The sequence below is a fragment of the Sinohyriopsis cumingii genome, chromosome 10 (genome assembly GCF_028554795.1).
Source record: "Sinohyriopsis cumingii isolate HCF-2022 chromosome 10, ASM2855479v2, whole genome shotgun sequence".
Lineage (NCBI taxonomy): Eukaryota > Metazoa > Mollusca > Bivalvia > Unionida > Unionidae > Sinohyriopsis > Sinohyriopsis cumingii.
In genome coordinates this window covers 42,444,553-42,457,938 of record NC_142970.1, presented here as the reverse complement: position 1 = coordinate 42,457,938, position 13,386 = coordinate 42,444,553, and the positions used below count along the sequence as shown (strand labels likewise).

The window sequence follows — 13,386 nt, the reverse complement described above, 5'->3', positions numbered from 1 at the left end:
TCAGTTTTGGTACACTTGTACTTTTTTGATACAGATATATTCTTCAGGTGATAAGGCAATGTGCATCAACTGCTTTGCTGCTTTTGTATACTTGCTTCATGTAAAAGTCTCCTAATTCTTCAAAGACTATTACACTTATGTTAACCTTTGTATCATTTATTTGATACAATAATCATAACCTCATTTTCAGACCTATAGTATCTACGATTTTAAAAATTGGACGCATCTGTATGAGGTCCATTCTCTTATTTCATCAATGTGTCAGTATTGAGCATATTTTACACAAACTGACTTGTGTAAACATTTTGTATTTGCTTCTCATTTCTCGGTTACAGTTAAAGCTAGAATCATGAGGTTAATAATGATATACATATACGCTTACTACTTTTATAACAAAAAAAGACACATATAACCCATATGTCATATTTTACTATCTTTGATTATGCTTGTTAATTTATCCCACGAGTTTAAGACATGTTATATGTATACTATCTAGATTCCTGAGTTGATGCATGTTGATAAGTTCTACATCCAAAAGACGTTTTCGTGATATACTTTTCATGCTCCCTGACTTTCTTCAATTGTTGCACTGCTGTATTAAATATTAAATATTAAAGTCAGTGTTGAAAGTTCACTTATTATGTATTGCTTATATCCCAGAAATTAAAGATATTAAATGGATGCCTGTGCACTCTTAAAGAACATGGGTCACTGTGACCTACTTTGTGTGCTTTATTAACATAAAGAAAGTCATTTTTTATATGCTCGCGTCGGTTCATCCATGTTAGGTACATACACATCCATGTATATCAGGCAGGAATAACTCTTTTAATTCAGCCGCATAGTTTCCATATTAATAATAATGTACATATTGTATATTGTGATATGCTAAAGCCATAGCTTGACTGTATATCTTAGTTCAAATATGAAAATTACAGGTTGCAAACAATCTTTATTAAGAAAAGTAGGAAGTTTAAATTTTATGAGTATGATTCAATGGTTACTGGAGAGTAGTAGTAGCATATGTGAGCTGTGTAACCACTGATTGCATCCATCACAACCGCTCCGGTGGCCTAGTGGTTATAGTGTCAGCCTCGGATGCGGGAGGTTGTGGGTTCGATCCGCGGCAGATTCATACCAAAGACTTACAAAAATGGTACTAACAGCTGCCTCGCTTGGCACTCAGCATTAAGAGGTTAGTGTTAGGGCTGGTCAGCCCGGTGTCAGGATAATGTGACTGGGTGGGACATCATGCCACATGTCTGCGGCATGATGCCCCAGTGCTAGACATCACTATAAACTGCCACATTGCAGACATCATAGCGATATGCCTGAAAAATTGTTAAAGCTACGTTAAAAATCAAAATCACATCACATCACATCACATCCATGACGTTCTTTCAGTTTGTTTCATTGAACCATGGAGAACAGATGCAAGTTTCATTTGAGTTTTTCTCTCTAATCAAATTGGTTATATATTATACTCTGATTATTATCTGGTCATGACTTACTACAGTATAGCCAGTTTTCACCAAGCACTTGGATCCGAAGCTGAAAGTAGAACTCGCTTTCTTCTTCCAAGTGTCATTTGAGAAACATTGAATCGTTTTAGCATATGTTTAGCTAAAAATAAAATCTAGACTAAAAAGTGTGAAACCATTTTACCTAACAAATATTATTTGTTCTAAGATACATTGTTTTGTAGAAGGTAATAATAAGAGTCTAGTATGTAACATATGTGACAAAATGTACAGTCCACCTACAAGGTCCCTTATTCCTCCATTGCCTAGCTTTACATCAAATGAAAAATATATTCCGGCAATGAAAATGTTATTTGATTACTGGAACAAGTTTCCATCAGTGTGAGTTTTAAAATAATGTTAGATGTTTGATAACATCAACCAAATCTTGCATGTTTGATGTTTGACATGTCATTGTTTTGAGATTTGATGTTTGAGATGTCATTGTTTTGAGATAAGCTTCAGAATTGAAATATCGGCTAGTTATACTTACACATAGACAAAACCTGAAACCTGGAAAGTTTGCAATTAGTAGGAGACGTAATACCGTACTAGAAATTATAGCATCATAGAGGTAAAAAATTATATTTCCGGTCAGTGGGTGCAACCTCATGACCAAATTAAAGTGTTTTTATATATGTGTATGTGTATGTCTAAGTTACACACTTTATCCACTGTGATGAAATATATGTAGCTTTAAAGCAACACAGAAACTTGTCAAATAAAGAAATTAGTTTATAAATACGTTTTCTCAACAAAACGAAACTGCATACTTTAATATCTCTTTACTTTGGCCTCTATATTTTTGCTCTATAAATGAACAAATAACGAGACAATACATCCATGGAGAGAACCCAAAACTTGACAACTTCATTTGGGTTCTTAATCACTACAAGCCAGTTTGGATGGCCTGGTATGATAGTAAAACATTCTTCCCGCGCTTAATCTTTTCTTACTGAACCTTGTCAGTGTTTTATAACAATGTGGACAATGGTCATTGCCTTGACTGCGGTAAACATCCACGTTTTAAATGAAGTCTATCTTATGGAACAATAATTTGATATTCTAAAGGGGAGGAATGCCTAAAAAACTATTTTGTTCCAATTTGTAGTATATAACAGACATTAACTGATTATTGATTTTTCTTGAAACAATGAATATTCTAGTCAGATGTCGTGTATGTTCAGCCTTTTGACTGTATCATTACTTCTGAAGAACAAATCATGTAGTTAATATTTGAGTATAAATTCACGGTTTTCTGTTGTATTATTAGTAATTGTCAATCATTATTTTTAAAATATATGTATTGAACGTAAAAGGCATTTTCAATGATTTATATGCTGTGAAAGTAAAGATGGATGATTGTTCAAAATGGTATACTGAATCACGACGAGGTGTCGTTTTCACTATGGGTGATCTTCATTCCTTGGCTGTTTACATATCAATAAGTAATGTCAACCATTCCTTCTGCAATGTAGTTGTCAACTGTGTTCCTGCCAAGGTCTGATGGTGATTTGTATGTATTTCACCTTCTACTCTGCATGGTATCAAAATGTGAACCAGCATTAAGTCTTTTTTGTTGCAGATAATCATGTACATGAATTAAAATCTCAAACTTTTGAATCTGGCTTGGTGGACTGTCTTATACTTGCATCATTGAGCTCTTTATGTAAACAGTGTGCAGTGGTATAGAACTTAAAAATTTGTTTCCAGCTATTAATTTTTGACTTTGCATTTACCCATCTCATCTTGTACTAAAGTAACCATTTTCACACTTTAAAACAGTTTAATATAATTTCAAAATAGTGTTATTTTTGCTATTTTCAGCCTCTGCTAGCTGTGTGCCAGTTTTAGCCGCCAGCCTTTCAGAACCATCAGGAGTTTTTACTCCAGCCTCAAAATCGTGTCCCACTTTAGTCGCATCATTTGGTACCATGCCTGTGTCAACCATACAGTCACCAACAGCTGTTGTCACGCATACCTTATCATCTGGGTCCACAGTTTCCACAACAGCTGGTCTCATGCAAGCCCCAGGATTTCGTTCCACAACAGCTGGTCTCATGCAAGCCCCGAAATTTCGTTCCACAACAGCTAATGTCTTGCATTCACCAGCGTCTAGCTCCACAACAGGTAATTATGTTGTTGATAACTTGGATTGCTGTACATATATTTTCACAAGTTAGGCTTTTTCTAGAGCTTAATCTTGCACTATATTGGAAAGATGTGACAAAAACACAGCAAATTGATAACATCTTTATTTTGTGTCTCTTGAAAAGTTTGTATCCGTTGATGGTGCCCTCTGTTCAGTGTTTGATGACGGTCACCACTTTAGATACAAAATAAAGTAATGTCAACTTCCCTCTGTACAAACAATGTAAACTAACATCTCCTTCTGATTGTGGTCCCCACTTTAGATACAATATAAAGTAATGTCAACTTTCCTCTGTACAAACAATGTAAACTAACATCTCCTTCTGATTGTGGTCCCCACTTTAGATACAATATAAAGTAATGTCAACTTCCCGCTGTAAAAACAATGTAAACTAACATATCCTTCTGAGTGTCGTCCCCACTTTAGACACAATGTAAAGCTGCTTATCAGCTTTATGATTCTACTAAAATTGATATTGTGCTAAGATGTTCTTAGTCAATAAAAGATATTCATTACCTGTGCATGTTATGACAAAATATAGAGAAAGTTGAAGTGAGAAACAAAACACTTCATAAAATGATGCTAGTCTGATTAATTCTAAATATGTACAGAACCCCCATAGCTTTGTGAGTGTATATGCTTGCTGTAGCACTGAGTGCATGAACAAAGACAATTTTTGAAACTACCCAATTTGATGTTTTCTATAAATAGTAAGTTATAAAATATGCCCCTAAAATGCATTGTATTTGTGCTTGTCAGAACACTATGCAGTTACTAAACAATGTTCTTCTCTACCTATGAATGTACTGCACTTATTTGTATCTCATAAATTTTGAACAGATAGCCAAAGGTGTCTTGTCTAAAAATTAAGTCAGAAAATTATGGTTATTTTGAGTAATTTACACTGAATAAAATATACATCTGTCTTACATGATCGTACATTTCTTGGTTAACTGCACATCTATATGCACAATGCAGTGACAATGTTAGTGTAAATATAGTAATACTTTAGAAAACAGTAACATAGATAGTTTTAGTATTTTGATACTTTGGAAACCTGTGTTTGCAATGCTGTCCAGTACATGACAATTGGCACTAATATGAATGTTCCCTATCAAAGCTTAAAGAAAATAAATGGTAATGTAATACAAGTGGACGTGAAACAAAACATACTCATGTCTATCTGTGTGTGTTTCAGAAAATCAAGTTAATATTGTTAACATTTTGCGAATGAGACATGTACCTGAAAAGTAATTAAATCAGGCAATCGAGTATTTTTGGTACCATGTAGTACAAACAAAAGTCAAAAGTTCATACCATTATGTCTCATTTGTCCGTGATTGACAATCCTCGATAGCTTCTGTATGTCATGATGTAATTATCATTGACTTAAAAGTCATGATATGACATAAAGCTATATAAGCAAATTATTTGTTCCGTTACAAACTTAGACCACTGACCCCATCCTTCCTCCTTCTCATCAAATTTGGGTTTAGATTCTGTGGAAATTTATTTAGGTAAGGATAATACTGCATATATTGTTCCTATTTGTCTTGCAATGTGCATTGCTCACTAAGATCAATATTTGGTAATTTAATATTTGCCCCATTGTATAGTAAGTTGGTTTAAATGTGGTCAGTCAGAGTCCATGACAGTTATGATTGTAGGTTCATTTGCAAGCTGGAGAAGACATACTGAGCAAACTCCACCTAGCTGCTCTATATCTTAGTATTACCTCACATAGTCCTTTTCCTGTGCAAGAATATTCATGTTTTAGTTACTGACTTATGGTGGGCCCCGAGTGGCTGAGTGGTTTAAAGCACTCACCACTCTGGATTATTGCCATCTCACTTCTGTCTGCGTGGGTTGGAGTCCAAGACTTGGGTTGCGTGGGTAAGTGGGAAAGCCTGCTATAGCTTGTTGTGGGTCGGTGGTTCTTCCTGGGTTTTCTAGGGTTTTTTCTCCACCAGTTCTACTGGCCGCCATGTATAGCTCCACTTTTGCTGAAAAATGGCGTTAAACCCTAGAACAACAACGACATTAATTGAATGATGATTTTTGTTTGATACTTGTGTTTGTCCATAGTACATGGAACAATTTACAGACATAATTATTCTTGTATTGATATTTTCTTGGTAATTTTCTGTGTGTTCTTACTATTCATATTTTCTAGGTTTTTTAATGTTCCTGTTGATCATTGCATTTAAATTATTTCCAACCTTTGATTAGTGGTTATCTTGCCAGTTCATCTTCACTCTTCTATGTTCATTGGTACTTGTTCATACATAACTTGCATGAAAAGCTAAGTATATATATCAAAACCATCATCAGCATCATTTGACATATGTAAAACATTCCATGTAAGATTTCACACTACTTTTGACATGAACACATTAACTTAAAACTACCCTATGTGCTTGTCACATTGACCTAAAACTACCCTATGAATATGTTTGCTTGACACATTGACTTCAACTACCTTATGAATATGTATGTTTGGCACATTGAGTTAAACTGCCCTATGAATATGTATGCTTGTCACATTGACTTAAACCTATCTAATGAATATGTATGCATCACATATTTAATTAGAATACCCTATGAATTTATATGCTTGACACATTGACTTTAATTACCCTATGAATATGTATGCTTAACACATTGAAATCCTATTCGCTAGGAATATGTATGCTTGACACCTTGACCTGAACTACCCTAGAAATCTGTATGCTTGACAGATTGACTAAAACTTCCATAGGAATATCCCTGATTGTAACAATGACTTAAACTTCCCTTGGAATGTGCATGCTTGACACGTTGACTTAAACCTACCCTATGAATACGTATGCTTGATACACTGACTTAAACCTACCCTATGAATACGTATGCTTGAGACATTGACTTAAACCTACCCTATGAATACGTATGCTTGAGACATTGACTTAAACCTACCCTATGAATACGTATGCTTGAGACACTGACTTAAACCTACCCTATGAATACGTATGCTTTAGACATTGACTTAAACCTACCCTATGAATACGTATGCTTGAGACACTGACTTAAACCTACCCTATGAATACGTATGCTTGAGACACTGACTTAAACCTACCCTATGAATACGTATGCTTGAGACACCGACTTAAACCTACCCTATGAATACGCATGCTTGAGACACTGACTTAAACCTACCCTATGAATACATATGCTTGAGACACTGACTTAAACCTACCCTATGAATACGTATGCTTGAGACACTGACTTAAACCTCCCTATGAATACGTATGCTTGAGACACCGACTTAAACCTACCCTATGAATACGCATGCTTGAGACACTGACTTAAACCTACCCTATGAATACGTATGCTTGAGACATTGACTTAAACCCTATGAATACGTATGCTTGAGACACTGACTTAAACCTACCCTATGAATACGTATGCTTGAGACATTGACTTAAACCTACCCTATGAATACGTATGCTTGAGACACTGACTTAAACCTACCCTATGAATACGTATGCTTGAGACATTGACTTAAACCTACCCTATGAATACGTATGCTTGAGACACTGACTTAAACCTACCCTATGAATACGTATGCTTGAGACACTGACTTAAACCTACCCTATGAATACGTATGCTTGAGACACTGACTTAAACCTACCCTATGAATACGCATGCTTGAGACACTGACTTAAACCTACCCTATGAATACGTATGCTTGAGACATTGACTTAAACCTACCCTATGAATACGTATGCTTGAGACACTGACTTAAACCTACCCTATGAATACGTATGCTTGAGACACTGACTTAAACCTACCCTATGAATACGTATGCTTGAGACATTGACTTAAACCTACCCTATGTATACGTATGCTTGAGACACTGACTTAAACCTACCCTATGAATACGTATGCTTGAGACACTGACTTAAACCTACCCTATGAATACGCATGCTTGAAACATTGACTTAACTTACTCAATGAATATATAAGCTTGACACAATGACTTAAACCTTCTGTCGCAGAATAGCAACCGAGTGGGTTTTTGGACTAAATGAATAAGATAAATACAATGTGAGAAAGATGGAAATTTATGAATGAATTAATAAAGAAAAATATATGATGTAAAATACAATGATTCTCTCACGCTCTCAACATACGATTTACTCAGATCACTCTACACAACATTCACACATCGAACATAAACCAAAAATATTAAATTAGTATGAAGCAGAGATCCAAGAAACCTCATGGACTGCAGATACGCTTCAAATAGTATTTTACATTTTACACAATAAGAGAGATTCTCATAATCTCGAATATGAATTCTATTAAGATTCAAAATAATCTTAAGAACACAACTAAGATTCAAAATAATCTTATGAACATAACGAAGATTCAAAATAATCTGAATATAAATACAAAAATGCAGTGGAACAACAGTTGATCCAAACGTATGCTTCCAGACCCTTTGTACAGTCGCACGATTCCTTGGGTTGGCCCACACTCTTATCGACCGCTCGCACCCTTTATGAATCCACCACGAGTACAGTCATATGTTACACGTACAGACAGCATACAGCACCTTTTTCAATTTGCTATGTCTACGTCCGTGGCACACACGTACATACATACATACGTATCGACAGCACGCAGCATTAAATATTCTGGAAACTCCAGATAGCTCTACGCAACTTTAGATGGCTTCGGACAGCTTCAGACCGCTCTAGTCATATTCACAGTCACATTGACAATCACACTTCATAGACACAATCACAGCGACAGTCAGAATCAGCTACAATAACAGTCAGCTACAAACACAGTAAGAATCAGCTTCAAACACAGTCAGCTACAAACACAGTCAGAATCAGCTCAAACACAGTCAGCTACAAACACAGTCAGCTACAATGAAACCAAATTGGTCATAATAGTTTCTATATAATTTCTAGATATATGATAATACTTTAAATATGTGTTGTAATAAATGCATTATTACGCGATAAGACATTACAAACCGAACATGCTTCGCATATCAAATGAAAATGTAAATTTAACACTTACACCTATGGCTAGAGAACAATGCAGAGTGTACACTCCTTGACGTGATCCAAAAACGACCAGTGTGGTTTTAGAAATTGGTCTTACTGAAATCCATAGAAGAGTGAGTACAAGTCAGGGTAGAATACCCGTGCATATCATGTTAGTCATGTTACCTCGTTACAAGTAATCTCTGTGGCTAGGTACATGTTAATACAGTCGCTTACCTGGAAAAACACATTCACCCTAGATAACGTTGTACGCATGTACAACGAGAAATAGTCGAATAGTTTTAAGACAAAACCAAGTTATTTCTTTGCTTAATTCTGTGACACCTACTCTATGAATATATATGCTGGACTCAACTACTTAAACTATTTGACACAACTATTTAAAAATACCCAATGAATATGTATGATTGACACATTTTCGTAAAACTATCATATGATCATGTGTACCTGACATATTGATTTAAAACTAATCTAGGAATATTCATAAGTATCACGTTGATTTAAACTACCATACAAATATGCACGCTTGACACATTGACTTAACCTTCCCTATGAATATATGTCCTTGACACATTGACTTAAACTATCCTAGGAATAGCCATACATGTTTGACACAATGACTGAATCATACATTATGAATTTGTATGCTTGACACATTGACTTCAACTACCATAATATGTATGATTGATGCTTGTTACATTACCTTAAACAACCCTATGAATATGTTTGCTTGTCCCATTGACTTAATCTGCCCCAGGAATATACATACATGTTTGACACATTGACTTAAACTTCCCTAGGAATATGTGTCCTTGACAAATTGACTTAAAATGCATGAGGAATATGCATACATGCTTGACACATTGTGTTGAACCTACACTAGGACTATATTTGCTTGAATCATTGACTTAAACTACCCTAGGAATATGTGTGCTTGACACATTCACATAAACTACCCTAGGAATATGTATGCATGCACATTGACTTTAACTGCCCCAGGAATATGCATGATTGACATATTGACTTAAACCTACCCTAGGAATATGTATTTTTGACACATTGACCTAAAATATCCTAGGAATATCCATACATGCTTGAGACAATGTCTTAAAAATACCCTATGAATTTGTATGCCTGATACAATGACTTCATCTACCCTTGGACTATGTATGCTTTTCACATTTACATAAACTACCCTATGAATATGTATAATTGACACATTGACTTTAAACTACCCTAGGAATATGTATCCTTGACACATTCATTCAAACTACCCTAGGAATATGCATACATGCTTGGCACATTTACTTAAACCTACACTAGGCGAATGCATACCTGCTTGACATATTGGCTTACACCTACCCTAGGAACATGTATCCTTGACACATTGGCTTAAATTATCCTAGGAATATTCATATATGCTTGGCACATTGTCTTACAATACCCTATGAATTTGTATGCTTGACACATTGACTTCATCTACCTTTGGAATATATATATGCTTTTCACATTGACTTAAACTACCCTATGAATATGCATGCTTTACACATTGACTTAAACTACCCTATGAATATGCATGCTTTACACATTGACTTAAACTACCCTATGAATATGTATGCTTTAAACTTTGACTTAAACCTACCCTATGAATATGTATGCTTTAAACTTTGACTTAAACTACCCAATGAATATGTATGCTGTACACATTGACTTAAACTACCATTGAAATATGTATGCTTCTCACATTGACTAAAACTATCCTAGGATTTCGCATACATGCTTGATACGACTTAAACTGCCCTAGGAATATGTATGATTTTACACATTGCATTAAACTTCCCTAGAAATATGGATGTTTGACACACTGACTTGAACTTCCCTGGAATATTCATACTTGACACATGGAATTAAAGATCCCTAGGAATAGGTATGCTTGACACACTGTCTTAAAGTACCATAGGAATATGCATACATGTTTGACACATTGAGTTAAACCTGCTCTATTAATATGTATGCTTGACACATTGAGTTAAACCTACTCAATGAATATGTATGCTTGACACATTGAGTTAAACTACCCTAGGAATATGCATACCTGACTGACACATTTAGTTAAATGACCCTACGAATATGTATTCTTATCACATTCACTTGAACTACACTAGCAATATGCATACATGCTTGACACATTGACTTAAACGTCCCCTATGAATATTTATGCTGGTCACATTGACTTTAAACTACCCTAGGGATGTGTATGCTTGTCACCTTGACTACAAAGTACCCTGTGAAAATGTTTGCTTGACACATTGATGTAAACTACCTTAGGAATATGCGTGCATGCTTGATGCATTGAACTAAACTTACTCTATGAATATTTATGCTGATATATTGACTTAAACCAACCCTATAAAAAGGTATGGTTGACACATTGACTTAAACTACCCTATGTATATATATATATATATATATATATATATATATATATATATATATATATATATATATATATATATATATATATATATATATATATGCTTGAAACATTGACTTAAACTACTCTAGGAATATTTGTACATGCTTGATACAGTGACGTAAACCTACCTTATGAATATGTATGTTTAACACTTAACACTTTGATTTAATCTACCCTAGGAATATATATGCCTGACACATTGACTTAAACCTCCTCTATGAATATGTATGCTTGACACATTGATTTTATCTACCCTAGGAATCTGAATACATGTTTGACACATTGACTTAATCTACCCTAGTAATATGATTATATATATATATATGTATCCTTGACAGATTGACTTAAACTATCCTATGAATATGCATACATACTTGAGACATTGACTTTAACTACCCTAGGAATATGCATACATGTTTGACACATTGACTAAAACCTTTCCACTAAATATGCATGCTTTTCCCATTTTCATGTATATTTGCATAGATGTTGATCAATTAGAGTTTAAGATTTAAACGTTTCTAATACAACTTGTAAAAAGTTTGATTCAATTGTAAAAATTACTACAGGTGTAGGTAATGGTTCAGTTACAGGTTACAACTTTTGGTTTTGCTTCATTTATAGTGACCACCTTAGTCAACTATTTATAGTGACCACCTTAGTCAACTATTTATTATTTTTGTTCAGTTACAACCTGTTGTTATGGATTCATTTGTGGTAAAACTTGATATTGGTTCAATTATTGATAATATTTCAGTAATTCTTGATCCAATATAATCTATCTTTTCAGGATGTAATGCATAGTGTGGGAATTGCCTTTGTATCTTCGATTGCCAGTTTATGTATCAGTGCACCTTCACGTTTGTGTTTAACATTGCTGGTGAATTTTCAGTCATAACTCATGGTAACACCTTCGTATATAAACTTAATTACTAATGATAGAGGTATACCTGCGTTTAAAATATGAGCCATCTGAGCATGACAAAGAAAACCCCATAAACCCAAACCAAAAACTATTGAATTATTGAAAACAATGAATGTTGACATCTATTTTGAAAATTCCATCACCAACACATAAGTTTCTCACATCACTACTCTGATTGGAATGTTAAGAAAAAACATTTTGCCATTGTATTTCTTATAACAAAAGAAGCCACGATGTCAACGTTATATAATTATTATCTACGTTGTATGTATTGCACAGGATTGATTGTTACAGACATGTATTTAATAAGTTAGTTTAATGTCTTGGATAACTGGGGTCATTCAGGCTATAGTCCTTCATAAGTATTTGGGACCTCTCAATGTACATTGTGTCATGTGTTTGTCATGTACATATATTACTGGAGAGCGTTTCAATAGTGTAATTAATGGCTATAAAGGAAATGATATTGGAAAATCTGTTCAGATATATCTCAGATATGTGTTAGTCACCATAAATATTTTTTAACTGATTATTTGTATATCTCTTAGAACATATGGTGGGCTTATTTGAATCATATATATTCCTCCTACTGATGCCTATTGTTATTTTATTTGACATCAGAGCTAACATTGAAAAGGGAACATGTATCTCTGCGTCAGTTGATCTTTAAAGTCTATACCAATATTGCTCATAAGACTTACAAGTTTGTTTTGTCACCTATTATTTTTTATGTTTTTATTTATAATTATATATAACCTTGTAGGTAACAAGGCACAGAAGAGGAGATTAAGTGATGACCAAGATGAATCCAAACAATTCTTGTCAAAACATCAAGGTATGCAAATGTTCTGAACTTCCCTTTACACTCCAGTTTCAATGTATTAATATTCTTCCACAAACAAATGGATGCCATGTTGACATGTGAGTCGTGTCAGAGACACATTTTCATCTTTTTAAACTTACAATGTTATGTGGCTTGGGATCTATTTATCCCTGAAGTTCATCTCTTTGTTCATATATATAAAATAGCTTGCAACTCATTCAGGGTATTTCACGCATACATATAATCTGTCTTGGGGTCCATTATGAATTATACCCCAACTCCTGTATTCATAGGTATTTACATGTACCTAGGACAGGTACATCGTAGTTGAGGGATATTTAAACCCTTAACACCTCAAAAATGTCAAATCAAACCTTATTTCATCAGTGCAAGGATTTATAAATTTGGGAAAATGAAATCACTATATGTTATA

The 13,386-nt window shown here is 34.4% G+C and overlaps 3 protein-coding genes and 1 long non-coding RNA gene across 6 annotated transcripts in view; 3 read left to right on the top strand and 1 right to left on the bottom strand.

The window, feature by feature from the left end:
• The window catches only part of LOC149789932 (uncharacterized), a 475,016-nt gene that overhangs the window by 67,228 nt on the left and 394,402 nt on the right, over nucleotides 1–13,386 (top strand). The gene's annotated exons all lie outside the window — the stretch shown is intronic.
• LOC149789934 (uncharacterized) overlaps nucleotides 1–13,386 on the top strand; it is a 593,258-nt gene that overhangs the window by 517,198 nt on the left and 62,674 nt on the right. The window lies entirely within an intron of this gene.
• LOC149789936 (uncharacterized) overlaps nucleotides 1–13,386 on the top strand; it is a 70,320-nt gene that overhangs the window by 32,420 nt on the left and 24,514 nt on the right. For both annotated transcript variants that reach the window (XM_089972009.1, XM_089972010.1), the window contains exons 7-8: nucleotides 3,348–3,650; nucleotides 12,894–12,965. In XM_089972009.1, coding sequence (XP_089828135.1) covers nucleotides 3,348–3,650; nucleotides 12,894–12,965 — 375 coding nt within the window. The remainder of the gene's footprint in view (nucleotides 1–3,347; nucleotides 3,651–12,893; nucleotides 12,966–13,386) is intronic.
• Nucleotides 7,757–13,386, bottom strand: part of LOC149789935 (uncharacterized) — a 49,534-nt gene continuing 43,904 nt past the window's right edge. The window contains exon 3 of the long non-coding RNA XR_016423771.1: nucleotides 7,757–8,583. This is a non-coding gene — a long non-coding RNA (uncharacterized LOC149789935). The remainder of the gene's footprint in view (nucleotides 8,584–13,386) is intronic.